The sequence below is a fragment of the Chaetura pelagica genome, unplaced genomic scaffold (genome assembly GCF_000747805.2).
Source record: "Chaetura pelagica isolate M959 unplaced genomic scaffold, ChaPel_1.0 scaffold135, whole genome shotgun sequence".
NCBI lineage: Eukaryota > Metazoa > Chordata > Aves > Apodiformes > Apodidae > Chaetura > Chaetura pelagica.
Window position 1 is genome coordinate 2,145,361 of NW_009953649.1, and position 14,904 is coordinate 2,160,264.

At 39.1% G+C, this 14,904-nt stretch overlaps 1 protein-coding gene across 1 annotated transcript in view; it reads left to right on the forward strand.

Moving 5' to 3' along the window:
• Positions 1 to 13,378, forward strand: part of PPIL4 (peptidylprolyl isomerase (cyclophilin)-like 4) — a 19,931-nt gene extending 6,553 nt beyond the window's left edge. The window contains exons 7-12 of the mRNA XM_009999973.1: positions 609 to 733; positions 3,694 to 3,760; positions 4,600 to 4,711; positions 6,258 to 6,354; positions 6,997 to 7,135; positions 13,154 to 13,378. Coding sequence (XP_009998275.1) covers positions 609 to 733; positions 3,694 to 3,760; positions 4,600 to 4,711; positions 6,258 to 6,354; positions 6,997 to 7,135; positions 13,154 to 13,378 — 765 coding nt within the window. The remainder of the gene's footprint in view (positions 1 to 608; positions 734 to 3,693; positions 3,761 to 4,599; positions 4,712 to 6,257; positions 6,355 to 6,996; positions 7,136 to 13,153) is intronic.
• Positions 13,379 to 14,904: the final 1,526 nt, after the last annotated feature.

Here is a 14,904-nt window from a genome sequence, read left to right on the forward strand (position 1 = left end):
CAGCAGGAAATAGCACATGTATTTGCATTTCCCTCTGTAATCTAATTTGCTAGTTTGAGGATGGGAATTTTGGTCAAAGATTGCAAACTTTAAAGTTGTGTGTACTGTAAGCAAGTGCTGTTTCTTAGTGAGCACAAGTGATTTCTCCCTTCTATCTGAACAAAGTTGTGTAATTTTAACTTCTCATCCTCGTCTTAAATTTAAACTTATCCTAGCTGTTGTCACGTTTAAAGGAAAGGTGAGTTTACCTTAGGTACAGATGGGAACTAAGGAATTTATTCAGTCCCTTTTTATAACAGAGTGGCTCTAGAAGTACACTTTCACCTTTTAGAACTGTGTGTTATGTTATGAACAGGAAAAACAAGGTAGAAAGTATGTGTGACTTTCATTAAGTCCCAGTGGTGAAATGCAAATAGATAATAACTTTTAGGTGCTATGGAAAACACTTTCTTTGTGACATTGAGTAGGAAATTATTTTATTAAATTTTGATTTTGTGATAGGAATGTGTCTGAGATAATCCAAAAGATATGTTGCCAGTGAGCCTGTGGCAACAAAATCTAGACAGCTTTAGGCAGAAGTGATGCATGCCTTTTTCTGTATGCCACAGGTGGGAGACTTACCAGATGCAGAGGTCAAGCCACCAGAAAATGTACTGTTTGTTTGTAAACTGAATCCTGTGACCACAGATGAAGACCTAGAGATAATATTTTCACGATTTGGTCCCATTAAAAGGTAATTATTTTACTGACTTTTTTTGTTGAAACTGAACTTGATTACTGCCAGTCTATTTAGATTGAACTGTTAAGTAGTATTCTGGTGTCTCTGGAGATTTATCCTGTGCCTGTATGTTTTTGGATAGAGACCACGACAGTCAGATCTAGCTAGCTGAGTATGCTGTCCTAGCACTGGTTTTTAAGTGAAAGCCTACAGAAGTGTAGGAACAAGGAAAGCATGTGATAATCTCCCCAGCCCTCTGTCCTCTCCCTCCTTTCAGCAGTTTTATCTCAGATGCTACATAAGCTAGGTACACTCTCTTAGTTTTTGTCTTCCATGGGATTGTGTATGTTTTTGAGATAAATGACAAACAGTTCTGCCATCCAGTACACTAATTGTTGAAGTGTTCCTCCTGCCTACTGCCTTTTTCATCTTTGAATTCGGCTCCTAGTTTCAATTTATTTCTACTAGTACTGGTTTCAAAAGACTCTATTCTGTACCCCAAAGTTATATTTTTATTGCTAAGAGTACTAGCCTACCTACTCATGCTTTGTAGAGAAATTTTCCTTACCTTGCTTCACTATTCTGAACCTTTTTCTGTTATTTTGTTTTCCTCTCAAGATGGGAGGACCAGAACTGCACAGTGTGAAAGAAATAACAGATTTACAGTGGCACAGCCATATTCTTTGATTTGTGCTCAACCTTTTCTAGTTAATGGTTAATGCTAGAGCTTTTTTTTTTTTTTCCTTTACAATGTACAATTTGGATTCCCATCCCCATGCTCATCTTGTTGCATTTATCTTTTTTGAATGTAGTTCACTATCTTGTTGTACAGCTGTTCTCTAAGAACTTTCTGCAGTTTTTTCATAGTTTATTTTTGCCACCTGTAATAATTTTAGTATCATAGGTAAAATCCACTGCTGTCCTCTTTGTTTTCTCAGTGAGAAGTGACTGTTTACTCTCACCTGGTCTTTCACATGTTTATCAGTGCAAAGATGTTTCATCTACCATTGCTGCTTGGTTTCCCTAAAAAGCCTTTGGTGCAGGAGTTTATTAGCATTTCCAGTGGGATTTCAAAAGACTGCATCAAATAGATCATTATCACACATAAGCACGTGTATTCTTTCAGAGAACTTATGTTTATTCAGATGGTCCTGAGCAGGTCCTGTTTATTCAGATGCACACCAACTCTTCTGCATTGATTTTCTGCCAGCTTGTGCAGTACTGGCTTATAGGCCTGCAGATTGCCACATCCTTCACTAGACTGAGTATGTAAGTGGAATTGGCATTGTGTTTGCCACTCCTACAACTCCAGCATGATTTCTGGGTCTTCTAGGGATCTCTTGCACCTTTTTTTTTTTTAAATCTTATCAGTATGTTCAATACCTCTTCTGCAGTCCTTCTGCTTTCAGACAGGTTCTCTGAATAATCCACAAAGACTGGCACAAGACTGTCATAGAAATATAGAATCATCAAGGTTGGAAAAGACCTTCAAGATCATCAAGTCCAAGTATCCACCCTACAGCCCCTAACCACTAAACCATCTTATGAAACACCATGTCTACCCCTTTTTTAACACCTCCAGGGATGGTGCCTCTATCACGTCTCTGGGCAGCCTGTTCCAATGCCTCACCACTCTTTCTCTGAAGAAATTTTTCCTCATGTTCAGCCTGAACCTCCTCTGGTGCAACTTGACCCCATTTCTTCTTGTCCTATCACTGGTCACTAGGGAGAAGAGGCCAACACCCACCTCACCACAACCTCCTCTCAGGTAGTTGTAGAGGGTAATGAGGTCTCCCCTCAGCCTCCTCTTCTGCAGGCTGAACAGCCCCAGCTCCCTCAACCTCTTCCTCAAAAGACCTGTTCTCCAGACTCCTGTTCAGCCCAGTTGCCCTTCTCTGCAACCTCTCCAGCACCTCAATGTCCTTCCTATACTGTGGTGCCCAAACCTGCACACAGTACTCGAGGTGCAGCCTCACCAAGACCAAGTACAGGGGTAAGATCACCTCCCTGGTCCTGCTGGTCACACTATTCCTGATGCAGGCCAGGATGCCTTTGACCTTCTTAGCCATCTGGGCACACTGCTGGCTCATGTTGAACCAGCTGTTAACTAACACCCCCAGGTCCCTCTCTGCTGGGAAGAACTCCTCCCTGAATAGCCTTGTCGTCTTTGTGTGTGTGTGTGTTTTGTTTGTTTGTTTTGTTGTTTTGTTTGTTTTTGTTTTGTGTTGCTCTTTGTGTGTTTGTTTTTGTTTGGTCTTGATCATCTTTTGGATTGTGTATGCTAATCCTGATTTGTCAGTTCCTCAGTACACATGGGAGAAGTCTCACATTATGAAATGTCACCTTAATACTGCATTTCTTGCCTTTGTTGCCTGCCTGACCTCCTTCAAGATCGTGTGGCCAGAATTCTTATGTCAAACACAACCATTTGATAATACTGATGCAGTACTGTACTCTTCCCAATTTCCATCTACTGATTCAATACTTCAGGCTTCTTATTTTTGCCCAGTGAACTGCTTGATAAGAAAATGGTTGTTAAAGAGTTGCTTGCTAAGAAGAGAAAGTCTGTTACTTGATATATGTTTAAACATTCTTTAAAATGACAGAGAAAACAGAATATTAATTTTTTGTCTTGCAATAGTGAAATGCAAAAAATCAGTATCAAACAATAATGTTGGAAAAAAGATTTTGTTTCATTAATCAGAAATTCATCCCTAGTTCTACGCTTCATGTTAACCACTTGTGAGTTAAATGTAAAAATTATTCTAGTAATGTCACATGCATTTTTTTCTATGCAGACACCCTGACATTAGTAGCTGTCTCAGAATCGGGTGTTTTAATACCTTCAAGGTTTTATTGTTGTTGTTTTAATTTTTTATTTTGTAATTGTTACTCTTCCTTTTAAGCAGTGCTTGACTATTCTATGTTTTTTGCTCCAAGACCACTGACATTTTATTTTCATATAATTTTTTCAGCTGTGAAGTGATTCGGGACTGGAAGACTGGTGAATCTCTTTGTTATGCTTTCATTGAGTTTGAAAAGGTATGTGTTTTAGGTATACTGTATGTATATTCTGCTTATAAAAGTTCATGTTCAGTATACTTCCTCTAAGGAAAAGCAATGAAATCTTTAAGTATGGGGTAGCCAGTATTTTCACTTAGTTATAGAAGATGCAGGTTATATCTAAGGCAAACATTTGAGTCTATTCAACCAAGCAATACAAATATGTTGTTCTTAGGTTGTCTTGAAACCAGTGAGAGAGGAGCAGGTATCTTTATTTTTTTTGCCCCAGGGCACATTAGAACTTTAGAGACTTAGAGAAGAGGATGCTACCAGAAAAAGAAGTCAACTGCATAAAGAGAGGAAAGGTGTAAAAAACAAAGTAGATCAATATGTGCAGTGGGGTCCTATGTTTGCCTTGTAAATGATGCTTGTATTGTCAACATGTTGCTCTTACAGTGAGGTTAATAGTAAAAGTTCTCTTGATGATCAGTAGCTTCTTGTTTGTATTTGCAAGTGTCTCTATGAGGAAAGCTGGAAAACTGTTCTCACTTTTCTTTAGCCTACTTAAAATGGAGCTTTTATTAGTTGTCCTTTCTTTTCCTTTTTTTCCTGAATGCATTACATGTGCCAAACACGTAGCTGGATTGACAAATTTTTGAAGTAGTGAAATGAACTGAAGAAAGGGAGTTTGAAATGCTTGCATTTGGGCAAAGCAAAACTACTTCTTTTGATACAGCACAATGCAAGGACTGCTGTTCCTCAGGCAATTTAGGAAAAAAAAGTATGCCATTAAGTAGTTGAGTGTGTGTTTGAGCTCTTCAGTGACTATTCCTATGAAATAATCATGACTCAAAATTTTCTGGAAACATTACTATCAGGAGGAAGACTGTGAGAAAGCCTACTTCAAAATGGACAATGTGCTGATAGATGACAGACGGATACATGTGGATTTTAGCCAGTCTGTTGCAAAGATTAAATGGAAGGGAAAAGGTAGGTACACTAGTGACAATTTGACCCTCATAACTTAATAATCCATGGCTTCTAAATTGTACATATTATATAAAGAGAAGCAGTTATTCTGAGTTTAAATAATCTAATCTTCAGGAATATAATTTTTCCTGGTATTCTAGTAAATAGAGCAACACAGTTGCTGTCTCTTCACTTTCCCTAAGAAAGGGTGGAAAGGTTTTCTACTGTTCTATTAACGTAATATTGCCAAGTATTGTCTCTTTATCAGGTGTATTTTTGGCAGTACATTTTTTTTTTCTCTTAAGCTTGGAAGTTACGGAGTTTTATATCACTTATTAGCAAAATAATGTGGCAGTTACTTTCTACTTTTGTTTCTTTATTGACTGTAAGACAGTTGAGTGTACACAAGAAAACATCAGTATTCAGGCCAGAGATTTCCCTTCTTCACCTCCTGCAGGTCAAGCATATTGCATAGCAGACTGCGTGTTATAAAACCCCATTTCACATGTTTGAGGATGTTGTGGGAGGAAAAAGATGGAGGATGAGGTGTAGATAACAGTGTTTATTTAGTTGCTGGGGATGTGAAGAAAATACTGGACTTGGAGAGGTGACTGTGCATTGCAGTGGTGATGTTCTTGTATGTCTTGGCCTAGAAATGCAGCCAGCCCTCCATTGTTTGCATACGTTTTCTCCAGGCTGGAGACTAGTCATGGACACTGAAGTGCTAGAATTTACTTTACACAGAGCTGAGATGATTTTGTCATCTATACCATGCTCTGCAGTGCATCCTGAACTCACTGACTACACAGAAACCTTTTCTTTATCTGGATAACTTAGGTCTAAATTGTCCTAAATACTGGAAAGCTAGCTACACTGTTATCTTGTTGTGCCTGTATGGTACCCCAAAAGAAGACCTAGAGGAAATACTATCCTTCCACCTTCTGCAGCCGTTTCTGACCGTCAGTTAATATTGCAGTTCTAAGTATGACCGTCAGGTGGCAGCACGTTGCTGTAGAACAGTTTATTACTCTCTGAGCTGGTACTTCTGAGTGAACTGGTTGGAAAATGGTATTGGTCATGTCCCTCTCTAACTCAAGACATGACTGTTTTTTTTAGTTTTCCATCTAAATTTCTAAGATGTAGCTGTCTCAGAGGTTTCACTTTGCGCAGCCCAGAGCAAAAAAAATAATTGAATAATGAGAACAGTCTGTAGGCTTTCATGATAACAGAGTTTTAAGTAGTGTGGCATAGAACCTGTAATCAAGGTAGGACTAGTTGCTAAATCCTGCTTTTTGATCCTGTTCATGCATTGTTTCCACTGGACATGAGTGAGGAGAAAGCCCTGTGGTGTTTAATGACATCTGCAAGCAAGGGAAGGATAGAAAGTCACACCTTGTCCTGTTCTTTTCTACTCACAAGTCAATGTTGATTCTGGATCTGTATCCTGCTATGAATCTCTGTGTGGTTATGAAGAGCCCGTAAGTTTATAAGCAGAACATAGTGATAGGTGTGGATCTTGTTGGTTTTTTTCAGTTGGAGTAAATAGAATCTACTTTTCTGTGCACAGGTGGACGTTATACCAAGGATGATTTCAAAGAGTATGAAAAGGAACGTGGCAAACCTTCAAAACTTACTCTGAAAGAGAAGGTGAAACCAAAGCAGGAGTATCCTTTTCTGGTAAAAGGTATTTTTTGCACTAAGTACAGTTTATGAAAACAGCCTGGAAAAAACTTCTTATTCTTAAAGCTTGCCAAATGTGTGTTTTGCTGCTGCTTGATATAAACATTTGGTGTTTGAGACAGAATTAAGTATTTTGTGCTTTTCAGTTGATGACTTTGATGAATTTAGTCAAATCAGAATGTGCTGTTTCACTTGCATATTTTGTGCAGTTGAAGTTCCCAGTCCAGAGCCCTGGAATGACATGTGGCTTAACAGTGTTTTAAGTAGTTTCACAAGGGACCTACTACATCCAAAACAAGATCATAGTAGTAACTAAATCATGCTCTGCAATTCTACTTTGCTTCTGGTGAGCATGAGGGAAGAGAAGACCATATCTTGTTCATATATCCATTGGTAGAAAAGAAAGATCTGGGACCTGTCTGTACTGTGTGGCAGGACAGAATTCTGTCATTTTAGCACAGGTGATTTTTTTCAATGTGTAGGATTTTGTTCTGGCTGAAATACATAGTAAGTCACGGTAAACTCTGGTCTGATAAACAGTGCACTGTTTGTTTGCTTTGTGAGGTTTTATGTTCTGCTATTTATTGATGCAAAGTAATAGATCTGTCCTTAACCAACACCATCAGTGCCAAGTATGACCTCCTGCTGGATGAGGATATAGAAGAGTCTCAAACAAGTCAGTCACACTTGACTAAAAAACAAAAGAAGAAAAAGCACCACCACTCTGAAGATGAAGAGGATGACAAGAGGACCAAAAAATCTAAGGTACTAACCTCTTCATGCATTAGCTTTATACCCATTTATTGTTATTCTATTAAAAAAGCCAGGAAAAAAAACAAGTCTGATATTGAGCTGAGGACAAAGCAACACCCGTGAAGTACAGCAGTGGTAAATGTACAGAGGGCTGATGTTAATATCTGATTATGACAGAGACTTTCCAGATCTTCCTGGACTTCTGAAGCTTGGTGTGTCTGAATGGCTTTTTGCCAAAACATCCTGGAGAGGCAGTGTAGCCTCTCATAAAGTAGGAGATCTTCAGCACTTTGAACCTGTTGTTCACATATTCCTAGTAGTTAATCATATTTCATGAATGCAAACTATTTCTCGTTTGCTTGCTAGACCATCATGTGTTGACTTTTTCCCATATGGAATCAGGAACAACCTCTTTGTGTATTTATCTTTTTTCTTTTTCCTTAACTGTTTTAGAAGTATTTTTGTAAAGTCTACATGCGGGTTTTCTTGCATCTGTCTTGTGCAAGCATATGGTGCTGTAAGATTCAGACAGTGGAGGACATCATGAGAAGACAGTGGTTCTGTCATTCATTAGTTCTACAGCAGCCTGTTAAGGCAGCAGTCTCATGTATCTGTGAATTCGGGATAGTCAAGATGTTGGCATTTCCTGAAAACAATGTCAGCAGTGATAAAGTGGAGGGTTAACCAGCACTGAAGTGTGATCATTAGGGGGAATTGAACTGAAAAAAAACCCCAAAACCCAAAATGCAGTATTTTAACAATGCAACTTTATGAGTTAGAACAAAGATGTCTTCTAGCAATTTTGCAGAAAGTGATAAGGTTCCAGCTTCAGTAAGTAAAGCCATTGTCCCAGCTTGAGTTTTGAGTACTGCTTTTGAGTTCTGTGTCCACAAGAGCTTGCATGATTCTGTTGTTCCATTGCATCCCTTCTTGCTGTGATGCTAAAAATAACTTTTCTCATTAACGTTAGCAATTAAGTTTTTTCAGTGCCACCAATAAGCCCTAGGGCTCATTTTAGGTACAAGTCTTTTTGCCACTTGTGTGCTAGTTCTGTTGGGAGCCTTTGGGTGGAGGGGAGGGACTTGTTCAGATAATTAAATTCTTGATTGGAGCATATACATGCAAGAGGTCTGAAGTAACATTTATTTAGTCTTCCTCCTGTCTTTCTGGCTGATTGACATTGTCACTTGAACATTCTTGAAACAGTTCTGGAAGTAGTCTTTGTTCTTGATGGTTCAGAACGTACACGTGTGGAACTGGCTTGTCATGCAATATTAGCAGAGAACATTTTAAAATCATACAGATTTCCCTAGCCCTTTAGGTGATAAAACAAACACTGGCAGCAATAGGCTGTTAACCTCTGTGTGTTACAGGTGTTACAAGTGGACTCTGAGACACATTAGCAGAGGATTTCATAGTACAGAGGGATTTCCAGGTTCTGGAAAATAGTCTTTTCCAGTTCTTGACCCTGTGATCTCTTCTATGTCTCTGTATAACATTTTTGTGATTTAGTTGCCTGCTCTTTTTGTGGTTTGTTTCTGTAGTCTGCTGCTGCTGTATTCTAGTGTCGTCTGCTTTCCCACTGCTTTCCTCTCTGTTGCTCATCTTCACCTGTTTTGTTGTAAATAGCTTAGCCTTCTCATGCTCAAAATCACAGGAGGAGGCTTACTCCTCTGATGGCAAGCAACATAGTTTCCCCTTGGAGCTGTGAAAATGAATTTATGGGCAGAACTTTTCTCTGTGTGTGTACTTGGAATATTTTTGTTTGTGTGTACTGTATAGTGTGTATATGCTGATCAGTATGTTGTCTGTCTGATTTAGAGATTCAGTACATGTCTTGAGTGTGGCCCTTTCCAGAAGAAATCAGCATGTGCTTAGCTGAAAAATCCTGTTTAGCATATACAAAATGTAATTATTGTTTTGAAGAATTATAATTTAAGCATAATCTGGGGAACTCATACAAGAACAGTGGAAGGACACATTCTGAAATCAGAGTATGTTCAGTGTGAATACCAAGATGAGCACAAAGCATAACAGTATGGAAACTTTTTGATGAATGGTAGCATTTTTAATATAGGTAAACAAAGCATTTTCCCTTAACCCTATTTTGGAAATATTAGAATGTATTTGAGGTAAGAACTTCCACAACTAATTAGCCAAAGACCACAATAGCCATGCTTCATACATATACTTCCACCCTGAGCCCTTAGTATGGCAGAGATTTTAATTAACAGAGAACAGTCTTACAATGAGAAATTCTGGCAACTGAAACTGCAGTTTGTGCTACCAACTCCAGCTATGACTGAAGAGGTTTTGTTTTCTGAATAGTTTCCATGATGTTGAGTTGTTTTTCTGTTCTCTTGCTGTTGTGTTTTGTTTTTTTTTTTCTTTAGTGTATTTTGACTCAACTTTTTCTTAGTATGACACCCATTTCCTGAATCTTCAGCCTCTGTGTTGATCTTTTAAGAATGTATTTTTGAATCTTGTGCTGATTGACTTATTCCAGAGGGTAGAAGAGGTAGGGTGCTGTGGCTTACTTTTAGTAGGTAACAGGATGTGGGTCTGGAGCAGGAGGCTGTATGTAGGTTTGTGAATAGGACTTAGTAGAGGGGTTTTTTTTAAAATACATGTCATCCTTCTGCTTGAGATCTATGTTATGACTTTGATTCCTTTCCAGTTTTCGCTGTATTTCTTGGTTCCTTGGATTTTATTTATATATTTATTTATTCAACATAACTGGTTCAGTGGAGTAGTATAGCCTGTCCAATGAATTTTTGTGAGACCTAGGGCCTTCCTGATTGTCAGGTTTTTGTAGTGTGTGATTTTTGCAGAGAGACTGATTTTTCTGGGTTTCATTTATTGGACACTGTTCTCTTTATATTCAGGGTCAGTTTTGATCAAAATATCCCTCCTGAAAAAGTTGTCTATTTTTTTGCTCATTTTAATTTTTGACTAGTGTGCTTAAAATATGTGGATGTGGTGTATTTGTTAAACTTCTGTGGTCATGGTATTTCTAGCTGATTTACCTGCAAATGCAGTTTGGCAAGTTACCACTTTTGGCAAAGCCAGCCATGAACTTCTAGAGAAGTGTTTTTCCCTCTTTTCATAATTCCTTCCTTGTGTATGTTCACTAGCACAGTGCTGGATTAAGAATTGGGGTGATCATCACTTACTCATTGGCTGATAAGGGCCTATGATTGTGGATGGAGAAATCAGGAGTTCAGCAGTGAGAGGGAGCCTGTTTGAAGTAGGAATCTTTTTCTTCCTCTTGCAATGGGAGAACAGCATGTTTCTGACTTGGATAGGGCATAGAAGATTTTATTTCAAAACATTGTTATTTTTAATAACTTTAAGTGTTTAAAACATTGGCTCTTTTTCTGTGCCAAAGGCTTAAAAAAGGTAAGTCTTATTTAAGGGGAAACGTAATTGGGTTTTTGGGGCAACTAAGGTGCAATTAATTCTATTAATTCAAATTACTACATTTTTTTCTTCACACTGTGATTGTATTAGCTCCTGTGATGAACTTCTTGTGACACTTCCAGACTTGCCCTGGACACCTCTACCCTAAATGCTTTTGTGAAGGTTATTGTGCTTAGCTGGCTCCATGCTCCTAAGACTTTTTTTATCCTTTCAACAAGTTACCCCTTTCCATGGCTTTCAACATAGGCTGTCTTCACTAACCTGTTCCCTGCCTTGACTTGCCCACTTGCCTGTCCCGGTGTTGGCTTGGTAGATTTTTCAACTGAGTGATGTTCTGCTTTTTCCCTATTTCTCCTTGTGCTGGGAGGTGACTTCAGAAACAAACCAGCTAGAAGGCAGCAGTGCTCCAAGCCGCCGTCTGTGTTTATGGCCAATGTATTTGTCTTGTTCCTCTCTATTCCACCACCAGTCTGTCCATCTTCTGATGTTTACTCAGGCCCTGCCACAGGGGGACTTGAAACTTGCCTTCATGTTCAAACAGATGGAGACTGGGGCTTTTGGAGACTGGGGCTTTTGGATACAAGAGTAATACAGCCCTGCATCATTCTGAAAATGAAGGGACGAACCTCTTCTAAATAGCTGGAATGACCACTCCTTTTTGATGGATTCAGGTTTTAAAGTCTCTACTGAAAGACAGTTTGAAAGCATAGATGAGGAGTAAGTTTTTGGCCTCCAGCAAGATTACTGTACCCATCAGTAGCAGAAAGATCAAATCTGTGATTATTGCTGTGTGTTGGTTTAGGAGTTTTATGTTGCTTATTTCAACTTTAGTATTTCAGTATTATCTACATAATTTTAAAGGTGGTGTTTCTCTGGGAACTGTCCTGATCACTCCTTTCTGAATAAAAGCTCTGCTTTAAGTTTTAGGGTTTTTTTTTCACTATTTTTAAGTGAAGTTTTCTTGTTTGTACATGCAGTATAGATTTTAGGAATACAATTGGGAATGCTAATGTAATGAGTATGTATTCAGAAAAATGAAAATCATATCTGAAATTAAGAAATACTGTGTAGTTTAATGCAGACATTTTTCATAGTTCATAATGATCTGTATTTAATAGTGGTGTTATTAAAAACCCATGAAGTGGTATCTATCTACTAGAGCTTATAGTGATTCCAAACTTTCAAGTGATGGTACCTTCAAAGCAAAAGTGCCAACCACAGTTTTAACAGGAACTTACAAATGTATCTTTCTACAGGATTCTGAAGTTCTTGTATTTTTTTTTCACTATATATCAGATCAGAATATTTTTAGCAGTGCTTGAAAATGCTAGGAGTTCATATGTCCAAACTCAGTGTTGTGTATTAAGAAATAAAACTGCAACTTTTTACATGACCTTTTTCTTTTTGCTTTCAAAACTGCTAAGATGCTGTGGCCTGTATGGGTGTTGGTGTCTCCACGTAGTTGTTCTAGCATGTGCTATACCATGGTCTTGTTAGGTGACATTCTGCAATCTGAGTAATTAAACCATCTTTCCTTGCTACTAATTAATTGTCTCAGTAGTTTCATACTGTTTGCCTAGTGCAACAAGTGAAGCAGGTGTGCTACTGACTGCAACTCCCCCTTTGCTACATAAACCTCATTTCTCTCCACAGCAAATCTGTTCTGTGTGCTGAGCCACTCAGTCAGAATCCTCAGTGATGATATGCAGAAAGCCAGAGAATGAAAAATTTCCTCATTTTTTGCCACTGGAACTTGAAGGGGTTTTGTCTTTTTTAGGAGTTTTCTGGGTGTGCCAAAACACCATTATGACTTGTAGTACCTACTGGTGGTCTGTCTTTTTTAGGCCATTTAAAATCACCCCTTAGAGTTTCCTATGTCTGTGTGAGTGTATCCTTAATATGTTTCTCTATGGGTTGTACACTTCAGTCTGCAAAGTGCAACTAATTTTTATTACCTTGTTGTTGTTTGACTGTACATATAAAAGGATTGGATTCTCCATATGGCTTTTTCTTGTGGACTTCTAGCTTCAAGGAAGTGAAGTAGTTCACATGCATGTGTGTTGGGTGTAGTTTTGGTCTTTGTAACAGTGTAATTAATTTTTCTGAAACCTGAAACGTAGGCCATTAAGGATTGCTACAGGCAGTCTTAGAATGTGTTCTGCACCTTCATAACACTGGAACACCTGTGGGACTTAAGCCAAACAAAACCCGTGACAAAATACTTCCATTGCTTAGATAGGAAGTCAAAATCCAAATCTAGGCTAGAAGCTTGTGTTATGCAATAGAAGAGTTTGATAATATCCATCTGAGTTGAATCCCTGATATAAGCAGTTCTTGCTAAAGCTCCTCAGGAAATACAAGCAGCAGCATGCCTAACAGCCATGCTTTTTTCCATAAATGTTGACCAAAGCTGTAGATTCATTTTCTTGTTATAGTTACACTGGGATGTTTTTACGTGTTATCTCTTCAGATCATTCACATCATGGATGTGAATCTATTTCAGGTAGTACCAGCCCTAGCTAAGGAACCAAGCATGCTTGACTCTTTTCTACTTGTCTACTCTTTTCCCCTCTTGTCTGTAACTGCCTGTCTGTGCAATTCCTCTGGCAGGATTCTGATCGGCAGCACGAGGGAGAACGCTACAGAGAGAAGCTGAAGAGCGAGAAGAAAGACAGGCACAGGAGCCGCAGCCGATCTCAAGAGAGAGACTACACTTCCAGCAGACACAGAGACAAGCACAGAGAGGACTCCCGAACAAGAGACTGGGATAGAAAAGCAGACAGAAGCAGAAGTCCTAAGAAATCAAAAGACAAAGAGAGGTCCAAGTACAGATGAAGGCTGAGGAAAAGAGATGGTAGAACTAAAATATGTTTTCTTCTAGCATTTCCAGTGTTCTCTTAAATGGATGTGCACTTACTGGTTAACAGCAGTTGCCTTCTGTTGGCAGCTTGGCCTTGTGACTGTTGGAGTAAGCCTTGATTCCAAAAAAGTTGTTTCAATAAAGTATTTCACGTTAGTGAAATAGTTTGAGTCTCCAATAAGCAGTGTTTTCTAAAGTTTCTGGAAGCATAAGCATGCACCAATAAGTGAGTTGACCTTCTCCACTGTGAAGAGATTTTGCAGGACATACCTCCATTCTACAAGGAGCTTGTATTTATCTTTCAGTGCTTTCAGATACTATGGTAGTGAGTGTGATAGAAGTCCTTGGGAGACAGAAATGTGCTGTGCACACTCCTTCCAGAAAGTGGGCAGATACCATTTGTATACGAGTACTCAAAACTCTATTTCCTTCCTTTAACATTAAGTGCTTCTAGTTGTCTTAGTCCTATCAGCTCTATTTGTTGGCACCACTGTGCAGCAGAGGTTGTAGGCACTGAAGTGCTGCTTGCAAGGGCGATGGAAGTGCTGCACCAGACAAAAAGAACAGCGCTTACTTGCTGTCCTATTTACATGGATCACCTGGTGTTGTGGCATTGCTGAAGGATGCCTCTCAAAACTGAGATTCACTTGATATTTGGCCCATCTGGCCTCTGCAGTGTCAGGGGAATCCAGCTGCTAGGATGTCAGGCAGGTTGTGTTGTGTGGGTAAGAAAGAAGAATGTAGTCACTACTTGCATTGTATTTGCCAAAGCCTAGATGCAATTAATTTTCAGGTTTCATGGCAGAAGTAGGTCAGTTAATAGCTCTTCACCTTTGGAGGAATGCAGGTTATGCTACCAGGGCCTGGGTCCTAGTGAAAGTTGGGAGCCTCCTAAATGTCTAGCTTGCTCAGATAAACAAGACCTTGCCATTTAAGCAGTGTTAGCCAGTACACATACATTTTTAAGAACATGTCTGTCTTCTTTCTCTGCAGAGGAGGAGAGATCTTGTAGTGTTTGGAGGAGAGGAGACATGGGGAATAGTATTTGTCTTTCCTTCCCTTCCATGGAATGTGTAATGGCTTGGAGGCAGTCTGCTTTGATGAATAAATCTAACTTCTTTTTTTGTGGTTGTGTTTTTTCTGCATCAGTTGCTGTAGTGTCTGATTATAACGTGTAATAAGATTTTATAGTTTGATAACCCTCACTAGAACGTGATCTGCAGGAAGGATTAAAATTCAAGGCAGCCAAGAAGAGTCATTGCAAATTACTTTGTCCTGGAGGCCCAGTAGCAGTTCCTGCTGTGTCTGGCTACTGCATTTGAATGGAGTGTGTGCAGAAACTGAACTTCTGATTAAGATACTTCTATGAAACGTTGGTACTAAGGGAACAAAAGCAGCTGTTTACCCCATGGCAGAAAACTTTGATGCAGCAGGCCAAGCCAGATGCCTAGGATATCCAGACCCAAGCTGAGCAAGGACAGTGAGGGTATTGTATACAGGA